Below are 13668 nucleotides of genomic sequence, written 5' to 3'. Positions count from 1 at the left end.
GTGGAGCAGGGCAGTTCAGGCTGATGGAATCAGCATAACCCTCCCTGCAGCATTATCCTGCTGCATCCAACTGAAAACATTATGAGATGCCAGCAATGGAGAAAAAAGGAACATGGCAAGAGAAAAAAAAACAGTATTGCTTTAAATATCTTCATGTGATGCACTAAAAGTACATTAGCATTACTAAGGAAAACAGTTTCTACATATTGGAGTGAAATTCTGTTTCTTCATGTCTTCTAACAGGGTGATTTCACTGAAAAGAACTGAGTTGTTCGGAGTTTATACTCATGTAACAGAAGCAGAGTCTGGCTGTTTATTTAAAATACAACCTGAGCATATTTGTTCTGTAGGAAATACTGCAGAACACTAAACCTTTACATTCTCTAGTGAAAAAAAATAAATAAATTACTCTTTTTAAATATCTCACATCACAGTAATCTCTTCTTCAAGAAGCATCGCCAGTGCCAGGCTTAGATCCACATGATCATATTGCTAAACCTTGTTAAAAAAAATAAAAAAATAAAAAAAAATAAAAAAAGGCTGAGAGCCACAAAAACATGGTGCTGTGGAAGTATCTTAAGTAATTAATTTTAAACTGAATGTGTCTGATGGCATAATTTTTTCTGGTTTGTTCAGAAGTGCTTCTAAAGCACTATCTAGCGATAAAACATGAAAGAAATATAAACCATAGTGATCTAGATAAAAAGAGCTCTTTTCACCTTTTCAGAACATGGTGAAGTTAAAATGGAAATGGGATAAAACCCAACCCCTGCAGGTCTGCTCAGGCCACGAGCTGTTTGTTTGTTGAGGCAAACACAGAATTTCTGTTTGTGTGTGTGAACACAGACAAACGTGTCAGAAGGATCAAACCAATGACAGAAATGAGACTGGTGTGATTTACCACGTGAGACAAACTTGGCCAGATCCCACACGGAGCCCAGTGATGCACAAGTTTTCAAATGCCTTTAAAGTGGCATCACCACCTGCACCTGCTTCACTTTTTAGTCTCCAATGACAGACTCATGTCCATAAGACAAAAATGATATTAAAACTTTCCCACCTCTGTGACAAAATACTTTTCCCAGTGCCAATCACATTTGCTCTGGTCACAGCTGATTGAAGTGGGATTTATTTATTTTTAAAGAAGAGATCATGCAAAATGTGCCTGCATCTACACGCTCTCCTTACAACCCAGGAAAGCTTCCATTTAGAAAATTTAGCATCCAGCAATATCCAATGCTATAACAACATGCTGAAGTATTTACTGCATCTAATAGAATTTGTTTTAAAAATATTTCTGTTCTGATTATTGCTTGGATCCTGCTCACCTCAGGTTTGGTGCTTGTAAGAGTGAATTAGAACAGTGCATTAACATCCTGATCATTGGCAAAGCAGCTCTCCTGTTTTTCACTACTGTCCATGTGAATCAGGAAAACTTGGCTAAGGCAGGCTTGCAGAATTTGGCCAGAGCTTGAAATATTAGCACTGGAGGGAGCAACCTTTCATCTATAAAAGCTGAAATACATGAGGCTGGGCCAAAACAAAAGGGTGAAACAGCAACACTGGGATGTGCTGGTCCTCTGCAGCTGCTGGTGTTCATTCAGTCCCATCCTGAGTGCCACCAAACCTCTGACACAGCCAATTTCTCTGGTCTTTGAGCATCTCAGATTAAGTTTCACTTGAATTGCACAGAGCTGAATGTACATGCAACTACAATTCATATAAAGTGTAACTTTACAAATACTGATTCTGGAAATGTAATACTGTCTTATTACATTCGTTTCCTTTACCAATTCAAAATTTCACATTTGGTCTCCAGTAGACTAGGAAAAAAAAACACTAAAAATATTTCTTAGACTATTCCTGAGCAATGTTTTTATGTACTGTAAAATATTCTACTTTATTACTACATTTCTTAATATTCTCACTTTTCAAACTACAAATAGATTCATGCTTTAATATTTTACAAAGCTGAAGATCTGGTAGGCACAATGAAAGATAGAAACAGCTAAGCATCTTAAAACCAAGATGAGCTCACCAAGAGAAGTGCAATTTAGCTATATACATAATGTACTCTTCAGTGTTTGCTACTTTCTCCTTTTGTATCTCAATGTCAAGGACCCACTTGCAGGATCTGGTCCATCAGACCTCAGCTCACTTCTCATGAAGATTGGGACTGGTGGCTGAGGAGGAAAATACACTGACCAGGATTTTAAAGTGAAAGTAAAACATTCCTTAGAACTTCATCTTAACAAGATCCTGTCCCCAGCTGCTGTGATTGATTTGAAATTGTCACAGATCAAGTGACAATTGAATATTCTCTGAACTGTCCTTTGTATTCTCCTGTACTTCACAGACACAAGAGAAGACAGAAGGCCTAAGGACAGGACCCAATCCTGGTTGTACAATTTCTTTCCCCATCTCATCTCCTTAAAGCTTAAGAAGCCAAGCTAGACTGGACCACAGGATAAACAAGAGTCATCTTAGGTGACTAAAAATAGGTATCTTCTGTATCAAAATATATCTTTACTTGAACTCACAACACTCTTTAAATTCTTCCCCCAAGAGTCTGGTTTTTATGCTTTGAGAGAGTACCAGTTCTGAAAACCAGGCCACTCAGTCTCTGCTAAAAGCCTTAGTTTGCATTACTCAAATATATCCATGTGCAATTTGAAATTTGGTCATTTCCCCTAAATGACAAAAAGCATCAAAGCCTACAAAATGAACGTCCAGGAAAGCTGTCTGTAAACACAGTGAAGATTCCAGGGTATAAAAATACACTTTCCATTCTCTTTATCTGTCATTATTGAAGCTGTCTGGTGCCTAACACTTTGTCTTAAAAACAATTCTTTCTGCATTAAAATATTTCAAAACATTATCTCCATTCTTATTCTTCTTCTTCTCAAAAAAATAATATCTATTTCATCAAAAAAAAAATCCAATTCATCATCTCTTCTGTGAAGAATTAGAGTTGACTTTGCATAGATAACAGGCTCCATTGTTTTATAAAAACACCACAATCAAACCTGTCTTACAAAAGCACATCTGGGCAAGGAGAAAGGGTGTGGACCTTATTCCCTCACACCCAGCAGGGTAAGTACAAGGAACACTCAGATTTCAGCTGGTGCAGACAGGACATTCCATACCTCCCTAAACTTCACACTGTGCTATTGTTATCTTCATTGAGCGATCATTAATATTTTTGAGGAAAGACCAATGGAAGACACTTGCCTTCAGGGAAAACATTTCCTGCTGGCTTAAGGTCAAATCTATAGAAATGAACAGTGCTGACTCAGAACCACGTGCCAGGAACATTTTTTCTCAGGATCTTCCTGAGAAAAGATACGATTCTTCTGCACTGGCCAGATGCTTTCTAGCAGTCAAGAAGCATCAACATTCACGGATGAATTTTCCCTCACTGAAATTTGCGTGGCGGTTGCTTTGTGCCATTTGTTTTTATTTTCCTGTCCGCTGTTGGTTTTTTAGGAGGAACATAATTGCTGGCATTGCCATTTTTCTTTGGATTTGTACTCGTGTATGTCTTTAAGCCTTTGATGGGAGCAGCTGCACCGTGGAACGCTGTGGTTTGCTTAGGGGGCCTGATGTTACCAACAGTTTGGATTTTAGAGCTGCTCTCAGGGGGCTGCAGACCGAGAAGCTGCTGCTTTGCAGCTGGTTTCTTCTTCAGTTCACTCCTTCCATCCCCAGCTTGCCTCTGAGAAGATGCTGCACCTCCCGTTCTCTCAGGAACTTTCAGGCGACCTGGGTGGGAACGCACCTGGCGAGTCTCCTCCGGGTACGGCTCTGCCCTGTGACCCAAACAGCTCCTGGGCAGCCTGCTGGCACCTTCCTGGGGCACTGCCTGCCTGCTGGGCACCGGGCTGAGCAAGGACTTGCCTTTCCCGGGGCTCTTGAGGGCTCGGGCAGGGCCGGGGGCGGTCTGAGGCCGGCCTTTGGTGGCCTTGCCCTTCTCGCTCTGCACCGTCTGCATCTGCAGCCACTCCAGCTGCACCAGGCGCTCGATATATCTCTCCAGGGAGCCCGAGGGCCTGGGGCGGAAATCGCTTCTCCCTTCCACGTGGACAAGGACAGCCAGCTGCTTCAAGTCCCACGAGTTGAACGGGGGTGGCAGGAAGTCGGGGTAGTAATATTCAGATTCTTTAAATCCCATTTCAGAGATGTGTTCCAAACAAACCGGGTCGATTTCTTCAGCTCTGAGGATGAGTTCTGGTGGTGTGCAGGGAGAGGGGGGAATGGGAATCCTCTCTGAGTCAGAGAGGTCACTGGCACTATCATCTTCAGCATCTTCTTTAATAATTTGTACCGATTCAAAGTCAAGAAACATTTCACTTACAGATGCTTCTTGCCATTTTGAAGAGCCTGGACTGGCTTCAGCAATATATTCTTCATGGTTCCTTCCCAGCTGTTCTTTTTTACTGCAATAAAAATGCTGCACTGGGACATCCTTAGCCCTACAGAAGTTTTCTTGTGTGCTGCCCTTTGTGCCAGTGGGACTGTGCAGGAAGGATTCGTTTTGCCTTCTTTCTGGAGGACTCCTATGCAGGAAGGATTCATTTTGTCTTCTGTCTGGGGGACTCTTGTGCAGGAAGGATTCGTTTTGCCTTCTTTCTGGGGGACTCCTGTGCAGGAAAGATTCATTTTGCCTTCTTTCTGGGGGACTCCTGTGCAGGAAAGATTCATTTTGCCTCCTTTCTGGGGGACTCCTGTGCAGGAAGGATTCGTTTTGCCTTCTGTCTGGGGGACTCCTGTGCAGGAAAGACTCATTTTGTCTTCTTTCTGGGGGACTCCTCTTTGGTCCTTGTGCACTGTGCAGTGAGCTGCAAACACCCGTGATCCTAAAGGAAAAGGAAATTCATGTCCTGTTAGAAGGTCAATGCCTTTGAGCAGCAGCTTACAAAGGTCTTGCCACCCCTTCAAGGCCAGGGATCTCCATGACTGAAGCTAAAACTGGCATGGAAACTTGGTAATGAGGCAAAATCAGTAGTTGCTGGTAGATATAACACTGCTCACTACTGATTTTTTGCTGGTTTTATTTTTATTACGGTTTTGCCTGAGAACTCACTGAAGCAGGATAGCAAGTTTCCATTTTGATAACTTAAATTTGCTCTTCTCATAAATGCTGAACTCTGAGCCAGTGAAGTCAAATGCAAAACACAGCAGCTACAATTCCACCACAAGCATTTCGTGTATCAGTCTGAAATGACTACAAATTAAACAGATAACATAAAATTACCTTTTTGACTGATTACTGCCTTCCAGCTGGTTCCTTCCCTTCTTAGAAACACTTGGTTGGTGACCATCTTGAGTGTCACAGGAAATCTGAAGGGATGTCAAAGTTTGTGATGTTATTGAGAAGCTGACTTAGAGCAGGTAACCTTTTTATGTTTATAGAAAAGGGGACTATTTACCTTTTCAATGGCACTTGGTACATTTTTGCCTAATCTTCCAGGAGGAGATTTCGCATAAGAAATTGGTTTATTTAGTCCTTTGGTGCTTGGATGGCTTTTTCCATTACTGTAACCACAAAGGATTAAACACAATATCAGATATTAATAGCAGCATAGATGAGTGTCAGAATGGAAGTACAATAAAAGCTTAGAGTGCAACTGAGTTTTAAAAAGGGTTGATTGCAGTTATTCTTAAAGTTCATCCGAACTATGCCATGGCCACTTTTTATTTTTTATACGACAAATGCACTGCTCTATTTTTAAAAATTTTAATGCAAAATGAGTAATTCTATGAGATAATATAATAATAGAATGTAGCCCTTATATTGACTCCTCTGTCAGAGGATGCCAAGGGTCCTTTGGAGATAATAAATATTACAGACTAGATATATAACTACTGATTTTTCTAGTACCTGGTAGGTGCTCCTATTCCAATTTACCACAATTAATTATGAAGTACAATATGAAGGTCACTGCAAGCCAAATCTGGCTTCTCTTTCCCATTTGCATATTCTCAACAAAATTTAAAGGTTTGTTCCTTTGAAGATAAGGAGTAGAAGTGAAGAGGGAGCAAAAGGTCTCTTCTGGTATTAATACAAACTGTTTCACAATGAAGGCATAAGAAAACTCCCTATTTCATATTATAATGGGGTCGTGAAAATATAATTAAGAGAAAAAGCTCACATGAAAGCAAAAGGAATGACATTACTGATCTGGGCAGCTTAGAACTAAAACATGCTGCCTTAATTAAACCAGCTACATTTCTGTGTAAGCACACAGAATAAATAAATCAGCATGTTCTGTATGAACAAGAACAGTGTTTGCTCTACAAACAAGAAATATTACTGATTTCCAAATGGAAAGCTTTAAAATACCATTTCAGAACAGGAATAACCAAACTGTGCCCTCCTGTCTAATCTAGCATTACTGCAGTTCAGTTAAAGTGCCAGGCTGTACATCTTGTTCTCGGTTTTTATGTCAGTATAGTCAGATTTTGTTTTGAAAAACACATGATTTCACAAATTCAAGAGCTTATAAAAGAATAAACTCAGTCCTGTGCCTCCAGCATTGCTGCAGTCACCTCTGTGACCTTGTGACCTGCACGATCATCCTGCACAATCATTTCTGTCCCTGGGCTCAGGGGAGAGGATGGCAGTGGGAACAGGACAGCCAGGCACGTAATAACTAAGCCCAGTGTGCTGACATTGCAGTAACTATAAAAAGAGAAAATAATTTCCTTACTTTACCATTCCTTTGTGGTTTTCATTGGTGTGGCTGCGGCTCTCCTTCAGCTGTGCCTCTCTGTGCAGTAATAAGGGATATTCCTGGATGCCTGGTCCCATTATTCCTCTTCCCAAAGGCTCTCTGCACCTTTACCGTTACATAATTTTCAAACGGCTCCAGTCTTTTGGCTTTGCAAGACACGGTGTATCCAATGCAGACATCCCCAGGTCCTGGAGATGCTGGCGACAAACAAAATCCTCCCGGTGCGATTCTATTTTTAAAGCAGCAAGATAAACATAATCAGCTGTACCAAACCGTACAGGAAAATAAGCCCCCTTCCCCCAGCACTCGCTTAGCGGGAAGCAGCACCGTTCAATTTACTATTTCCAATGCATGGAGGTACCCGAGGGTAGGGCCGAGCTCCCAGAGCTGCCGTGCCCTGTCATGTGCTCATCCCCATCCTCAGCCTGCGCAGTTCTGACCCAGCCCGGGCGTCACAGCGCGACGGGGCGGCTGTTCCTGCTCCCAATTTACGGAGAGCAGATGTTCGACCAACCCCCTGCGTGCTCTGCCAGCTGAGTCTGCCTTTTTGTGTCACAAAACGCGCTCTTCCCATATGCATTTATGCAAATTTTGTATCCGATACTTCATTTGTTTCATTTTCCAAAACAGATGTCTCATCAGCTCCTACTAAAAATACTCCGAGCCGGATCCATTGCTTTTTTTTTAACTTCCGAGGAACTGCATCCCTGTAACAGGGAACTGCACGGTTCCAGGGGCTCACAATGGTCTGCAAATGTGACAGGGGACAAACAGCTCTCCTGACCCGCCTTTACTTCTATTGCAGCGCTGTTTATGTATTTACAGTCATAATAATTTACAGTCATAATAATGTCCGTATCTATTTACACTTGATCCCGTCCCATCCCCCAAACGCCTCCCCGCATCCCGTCCCGGCCGCGCTCAGCACAGCCGAGACCCGGAGCCCCGCACCCGGATGGGGCAGAGCAGGGGCCGGGGTGGTGACAGGGCCCGGGGTGGTGGCACTGCCCGGGATGGTGGCAGGCTGTGCCCTCCGTGCCCTGGGCTCTGGCAGCAGTGCCCGCGGTGGATGGCAGCGCTGTGCCCGCAGCGCTGTGCCCGCAGCGCCCGCCCAGCCGGGCCCGCTCCGCTCCCTCCCGCCGCCGCCGCTTTCCCCGCGCTCCGCCAGGGCCGCTCCTTCACCCAGAGGCCGCCCCCGCATTCCCCGGCGATCCTCGCCCCCGGCCCGGTACCTGTCCGTACAGCCGGCCCAGCGGCAGCGGCAGCGCCGCCCCAGCTCCGGCAGAGCGCGGGGGCCGGGCCGGGCCGGGCCGAGCCGGGCGGGGCCGGGCGGGGCGGGGGACGCGGCCCAGCGCCTGCGCCGCGGGTACGGGAGGGCGGCCCCGGAGCCGGGGCTGGGCCCGCCGGGCTGCAGGGGACGGGCGCCGCGCCGCCCATGGGCGCTGTGGCGGCCCCCAACGCGGATCCGGCCCCCGGCAGCCACGACACCGAGCCCGGCGCCGCGCCCGACAGCCCCCGCCCGCCTTCCAGCCTGTGCAGCAGCCCCGGCTCCCTCCCGCCCGACAGCCTGCAAGCCTTCCCCGGCCTCGACTCGCCCAGCATCCAGTGTGACAGCCTGGAGTGTCCGCCCTGCTCGTGCCGCCGCTGCCGCCGCCGGAGCGCGGGCTCGGCCGGGGCCAGCGAGGACAGCCTGCAGGGCCCCCCCGCCCGCGCCTCCGCCACTCGGGGCTTCGCCTCCAGCGACCTCTCCGACAGCCTGGAGTCCTTCATCCAGCACGACAGCCTCCAGTCGCTCTCCAGCCTGGCTGTGAGCTCCTCCAGTATCAGCGGTGACAGCCTTGAGTCCCTTTCCAGCCTGAGCCTGGGGACCTCCAGCCCGCACAGCGATCTGGAGTTCATCGGGGACTGAGCTTGCCTTCAGCTTCCCGCACAGCGCCTTTGCTGCCGGCGCCCTGCCAGCGGCCCTGAGAGCTGCCAGCCCTCTGCCCTTCCTTCGAAGGTGACGTTGTTCCAGGTAATCCTTGCTGCATCCAGAGCAATAACCTTACTGTGGCTGTCATTCCCGAGTTAAGTGCTTCAGACCGGCAGTGCTCATCTGAAGCACTTACTTATTACCTGGAGTGTTAACGCTGATATTTTGTCACCAGTTAAGAATGGAAGTGCGTGCTCCTCAGAGGAACCCCAGCTACCTCTCAGATCTCTACGAGAACATGTTAAAGGCTGAAGGAGCAGCGGGACGAGGACAGCAGCAGCCCCCAGCAGTCCGTACAAGTAGCAGCAAGACTTTTCGGAGCAGTGCCCCAGCCAAGGAGAGTCCCCAGCCAAATCATCATGCGAGCAGCAGCAGCTCCAGCTGTGACCCAGCCCTGCGGCCCATCATCCGCCGCCGGGCGAGGTCCCTGCCGACATCCCCCGAGAGGAGGAGAGCAGCCGTGCAGTGTCCGGAGCCCGCCTGCCAGAGCCGCATGAACCGGGTCAGATTTGCTGATGCTTTAGGCTTGGAGCTCACTCAAGTGAAAGTCTTCCAGAGCGGGGAGGATCCATCGATCCCTTTGCATGTCCTTTCCAGGCTCTCCATAAACTCAGACCTCTGGTACAGCAGCTTGAACTTGGAGTTTACTATGCAATGCTTGGTCCCTGACTTCCAGCAGCCTGCAGACTGTCCGGATTTCTCCTCCCGACTCCAGGAGCAGCAGGTGTGTCTGGAACGGGTGACCAGCTCTGATCTGGGGCTCAGTGGCACCATCCACGTTCGGAATGTTGCTTTTGAGAAGCAGGTGTCCGTGCGCTACACCTTCAACCAGTGGGAGAGCATCCACGAGGTGGGTGCTCGTTGGGACTGCAGCATCTCAGAGGAAAACGGGCAGGATCAGGTTGATGTGTTCAGTTTCTTCCTTCCTGTGCCTCCTTTCCTCCTTCAGCTGAGCACTCTTGTCCAGTTTGCAGCAAGGTACCAGGTCAATGGCCAGGAGTACTGGGATAACAACAGAGGCAAGAACTACACCCTCAGGTGCCGGACTCACCCCCTGAAGCTGCCGAGGGAATGTGAGGAGAGCTGGATCCACTTCATCTGAACAAAGGGAGTGGTGCTGAGCAGCTGTCAGTGGTCTTGATGGCACCCTGTCCCTTGGCATGGCTCTCTGCTCCTATGGCAACAGTCTTCTTTTTGAAACCTGCCAAGCCAAGTGTCCCAGGGCTGGGAAGCAGCCAGTGACCTGTAGAAACTGCTCTGAAACTCTGGGAAAGTTAAAAGGGCCAAAATCTGCAGTGATATACAATCATGAAAAGGCCATGGGGGTTTTTTGAGTGCATGAGTCATTGCAGAATGGTTCCCAGGAATCCTGTGAGGCCACCAGAGAGCAAAACAACAGTTTTCTTGTTGCTAGTAATACTCTTGGTTGCATAGAATGTTTCTAACTGATCTGTCTTACCATTTTCTACTGTTTGTTTTCTAAGTGGGCAGTGTGGCTTTACTGGTTTGTTTCTAATTTTGTTTATATTACTTCACCAAGTCAGGGCACTATTCCATTTATGCATAATTTGGATGACAGACACTATAGGGAGTACTTGTATTTATGTACATGTTATTAAGGCTGTAACCACGTTAAATATTTCCATTAATATCTGAGTTGGAAATTAAATGCTACTGTGAGCAAAACATACATGAAAATGTGCCATCAGCCCCTCTGTTTCCCTTGGGAAAAAACAAAAGGTGCCTTTTCTTATCTTCTCCTTGCAGCAGGAATGATTGTTACCAAAGTGTGTGTAAGGCAGACCTGCCTGGGGACATTGTCACCTTTGTCAAGTGATGCCCAAGGTTTTTCTTAAGGTGGTGGTGCAGAAATTGTCTTTTCCTGGTGCACCTGCTTTTACTAAGGGAAACAGGACCAATTTTGGACTTGTGTTGCAAATGCAGTTGAAGTTATCAAAGCACTGTATGAATGCTCATGATTTTATCAGTGTTACTGGTAAAATTACAGATCAAGAAATGGATATGATATAGATATAAATATATATATACATGAGGAAAAGAAATAGTGGAGGGAGCAGAGTACAGGGGTTTGGAATAGCATTCCAGAACCCTGAATCATAGTTGTTCCCCAGTGTTCCAGAACTACTGCAGAAGTAGCCTTGACTTCTTTATTTAACTGCTTGCCATTGTAAAACAGTTGATCTCCCAAGACTGCAGCCTTTGCAACACAAGCAGGAACTTGAAAACATTTAATTTGGTAAACTGCTACTTACACAGACCCATAAACAGAGTCCCTACTGCTGCAGGGAGAGCACAGGAACACTGTTCATCTTCTGGTGCTTCTTGCTCTATTATTTTTGTTCTGTGGTTTTAATGTGGTTTAAGATTTTCAACAGGCTTAAATTTATTAAGTGAAAGCTTGTCCATAATCGTTCCCATACATAATCACTGCTGCATGGAAAGTTTAGCTTTATATGTGTAGCATAGACTTTGAGAGCTGGCTAGCTGGAGATACTAGAAAAGCTGTGTTTTAGGACTATGCTATGAAAGTCAGGCTAATCTTATTTTGGATTGGTGCTTATTTATCAAAATCTTAAGTTTGTAAATTCGCTGTTGTAAGCAACTCATGGCTAATTATATATATATATATTAGTCTGAAAAGTCCACTGAGTAATTCTGGAAGTGCAAAAATCCCAAGAAAATTAATTTTTCTGGCAAGTTAATGCTGCTTCTTCGTTGTGATGCCCATTTAGCAAAGCTGGGCTTTCAAATGAGGAAGCTGCCTCATTCCATTGGTCTTTGGCTTTCAGAGGAGCCAAAGTCAGGAACGAGGATTCTGTGAGCTGCTGAGCACCTTTTGCAGAGTACTCAGAGAGCTCAGTCCTATCTGAACATGCACATATGCACAGAAGTGCTTGTGCTGAATTAAATGCACTATTTTCAAGCATTGTTCCCCCCTCTTTTTCCCTTCCACATTACTGTTGTTCTTCTGTCAGCAAACAGCACGCCATAAAAAGCCCTCTCTTACCAGACACTATTTCACAGTGGGTGCTGGAGTCAGAGCAATACTTGCTTTCATGCCAGAAGGATGTTGTCTTCTGGGACAGACTGTCATGTGCTAGCAAATGTCAGACCTGAGTGTTCCCTTGGCCAGGTCAGATTTTATAAAGCTGAGGCTGTCAGGAGAAAGGTTCATGCCACATGTAGCACAGTGTGAGAGGGGTGGAGATAAAAATGTCTCAGCAGTCTGAGTTGGGCTTCTGTTGTCTTCCTTCCACAACCTCTCAGGGTATTGCTGTGTGCAAGGTCTTGAATACTAAATACTGAAGCATTATTCCAAGTTTCCTTTTGCTCTCTGTGCTGGTCTGCACTGCAGGAGAAGGGCTGACAGTTCAGTTCCTGCCAGTGCAGTTCTCTGGCACTGCTGGCTCAGTGGAGCTCAGAGCCATCTCCAGGTTAAGCTGCTAAACCTTCACACCAGTACTGGCACTGTCACAGCAGAGCTGATATTTGCACTTAGGTTTTCTTGCCACACTCAATAATGATCAAATGGCTTCTGGTTGGTTGACAAAAATGGGATTAAGCCATTTAGTGCTAATATGCACCTGTTGTGAAGGTAAACTGACACCACATATTTATCTTCTCAGGACAACTTGACTGCTTGCACTGTGTTCAAATTGACCACTTCCTTTATAATGAGGATTTTGTAAAAGTGAATTCTTCACAAGGATTATCACCATATAATGCACTTTTAAAAACATGTATTTATTATTGTCATATAGTAAATGAATGTCTAATAGTCCACGGTTTCAAGGTTCTTTCCAAGCATGTTTTTTTTAAGAAACATGAAATCCATGTAAAGAAAAAGAGGTTGTACATTACACAGTTTATCAGTGCATATGCTGGGCAAAAGGTCCAGCAGTTGTAAAATTGCAAAGTGCTTAATTAATTCTAAAAAGCAATAATAAAACTATGGCTATTGTAATACAGAAGATTGAAATAAAAGCTTTTCACAAATTTCTGTTGTTTCTGTCCATTATAGTCCTGTTAAGAAAGCTCATGAAGGAACTGAATGTTGTCACTTAGAGAGTGACATACTCTGGAAAGTAAAGGTGGGTTTGAGTTGCTAAACAATGAACAGCACTTGATAAAGATGCAGTGATTAGTGAATGTATCTGCAAAGATGATGGGGCTGCCACTTCCTACGTGGGATCTGTTGTCCATTCTCCTCAGAATTCTGTTCCTGCAGCACCTGCAGGATTGAGATCCAATTTTGGAAAAAGGCTTGCTGCCACTTGATTCTAATACAGCTTCACGGAAGAGAAGAAGGGGGTTTTCCTCAAATTGCACTTTCCAAATCTGTGCTAGACTGTACTTAACACACTCATTTTGGGGCCTCACAATTGTGTTATTATTTGTTCTTTTCTTTCAGTTCTCCTTGCTGTAGCCTTTCCTCCCAAACCAAGTTCTTTTCCCTGACAGGTTTTATGAAAATCTATCTACCTGTGCTATGTTAAGAGTGTCCCTATGTAGTGCCTGATTTATCCTCCATGTGAAATTCAGCTCTGTTGGGGTCAGTCTTGATAGAGATGAAGATTGGAATTACTTGTTGCCAGGTTTCTCCTAAAGCAAAGTGCAGATATTTAACTAGCAGACATATTTAATAAAAATGTATTGCCAGTTATTTTTGAATCAGTGCTAATTATTGCAAATCAGTTTAAATACATGGGCATGTCTGTATCAAGTTGTTCAAAAATGTAAGATTATTTAAGAAAATGATAGCTTTTTTTCTGCAAACATCCAACCACCAGGTTTGTTTTGCAGGTTGTTGGTGTTATTTTAATATAGATGGTATTTTTAAATTTAGTTTTGAATTCATAGTTTATTTGTATTTATTTTACAAAGAAAAAAAATTTAAATTGCAAATTGTAATCAATAATGTGCATCTACAGTCAGTAACTA

General features: G+C 45.0%; 2 protein-coding genes across 4 annotated transcripts; one reads left to right on the top strand and one right to left on the bottom strand.

Annotated features, from left to right (window-relative positions):
- Positions 1 to 86: 86 nt before the first annotated feature.
- FAM217B (family with sequence similarity 217 member B) lies at positions 87 to 8577 on the bottom strand. 3 transcript variants are annotated; one of them, XM_083873276.1, is made up of 5 exons: positions 8479 to 8577; positions 6711 to 6963; positions 5430 to 5535; positions 5255 to 5340; positions 87 to 4856 (listed from the first exon to the last, which is right to left on the bottom strand). In XM_083873276.1, the coding sequence occupies exons 2-5, from the start codon at positions 6809 to 6811 to the stop codon at positions 3416 to 3418; spliced, it is 1734 nt and encodes a 577-aa protein (XP_083729402.1). In that variant the 5' UTR covers positions 6812 to 6963; positions 8479 to 8577; the 3' UTR covers positions 87 to 3415. The 3 variants fall into 3 exon arrangements, with proteins under 3 accessions (XP_083729402.1, XP_083729403.1, XP_083729404.1); XM_083873277.1 differs by lacking the exon at positions 8479 to 8577 and adding an exon at positions 7096 to 7151; XM_083873278.1 differs by lacking the exon at positions 8479 to 8577 and having other exon boundaries at positions 6716 to 6982.
- A 112-nt stretch (positions 8578 to 8689) lies between these two features.
- PPP1R3D (protein phosphatase 1 regulatory subunit 3D) lies at positions 8690 to 12712 on the top strand. The gene is made up of 2 exons (XM_083873279.1): positions 8690 to 8748; positions 8882 to 12712. The coding sequence occupies exon 2, from the start codon at positions 8888 to 8890 to the stop codon at positions 9806 to 9808; it is 921 nt and encodes a 306-aa protein (XP_083729405.1). The 5' UTR covers positions 8690 to 8748; positions 8882 to 8887; the 3' UTR covers positions 9809 to 12712.
- Positions 12713 to 13668: the final 956 nt, after the last annotated feature.

Source organism: Zosterops lateralis (genome assembly GCF_965231275.1).
Source record: "Zosterops lateralis genome assembly, chromosome: 16".
NCBI classification, from domain to species: domain Eukaryota; kingdom Metazoa; phylum Chordata; class Aves; order Passeriformes; family Zosteropidae; genus Zosterops; species Zosterops lateralis.
The sequence above is the reverse complement of the archived record's forward strand: the minus strand, read 5'-3'. Positions and strand labels throughout refer to the sequence as shown.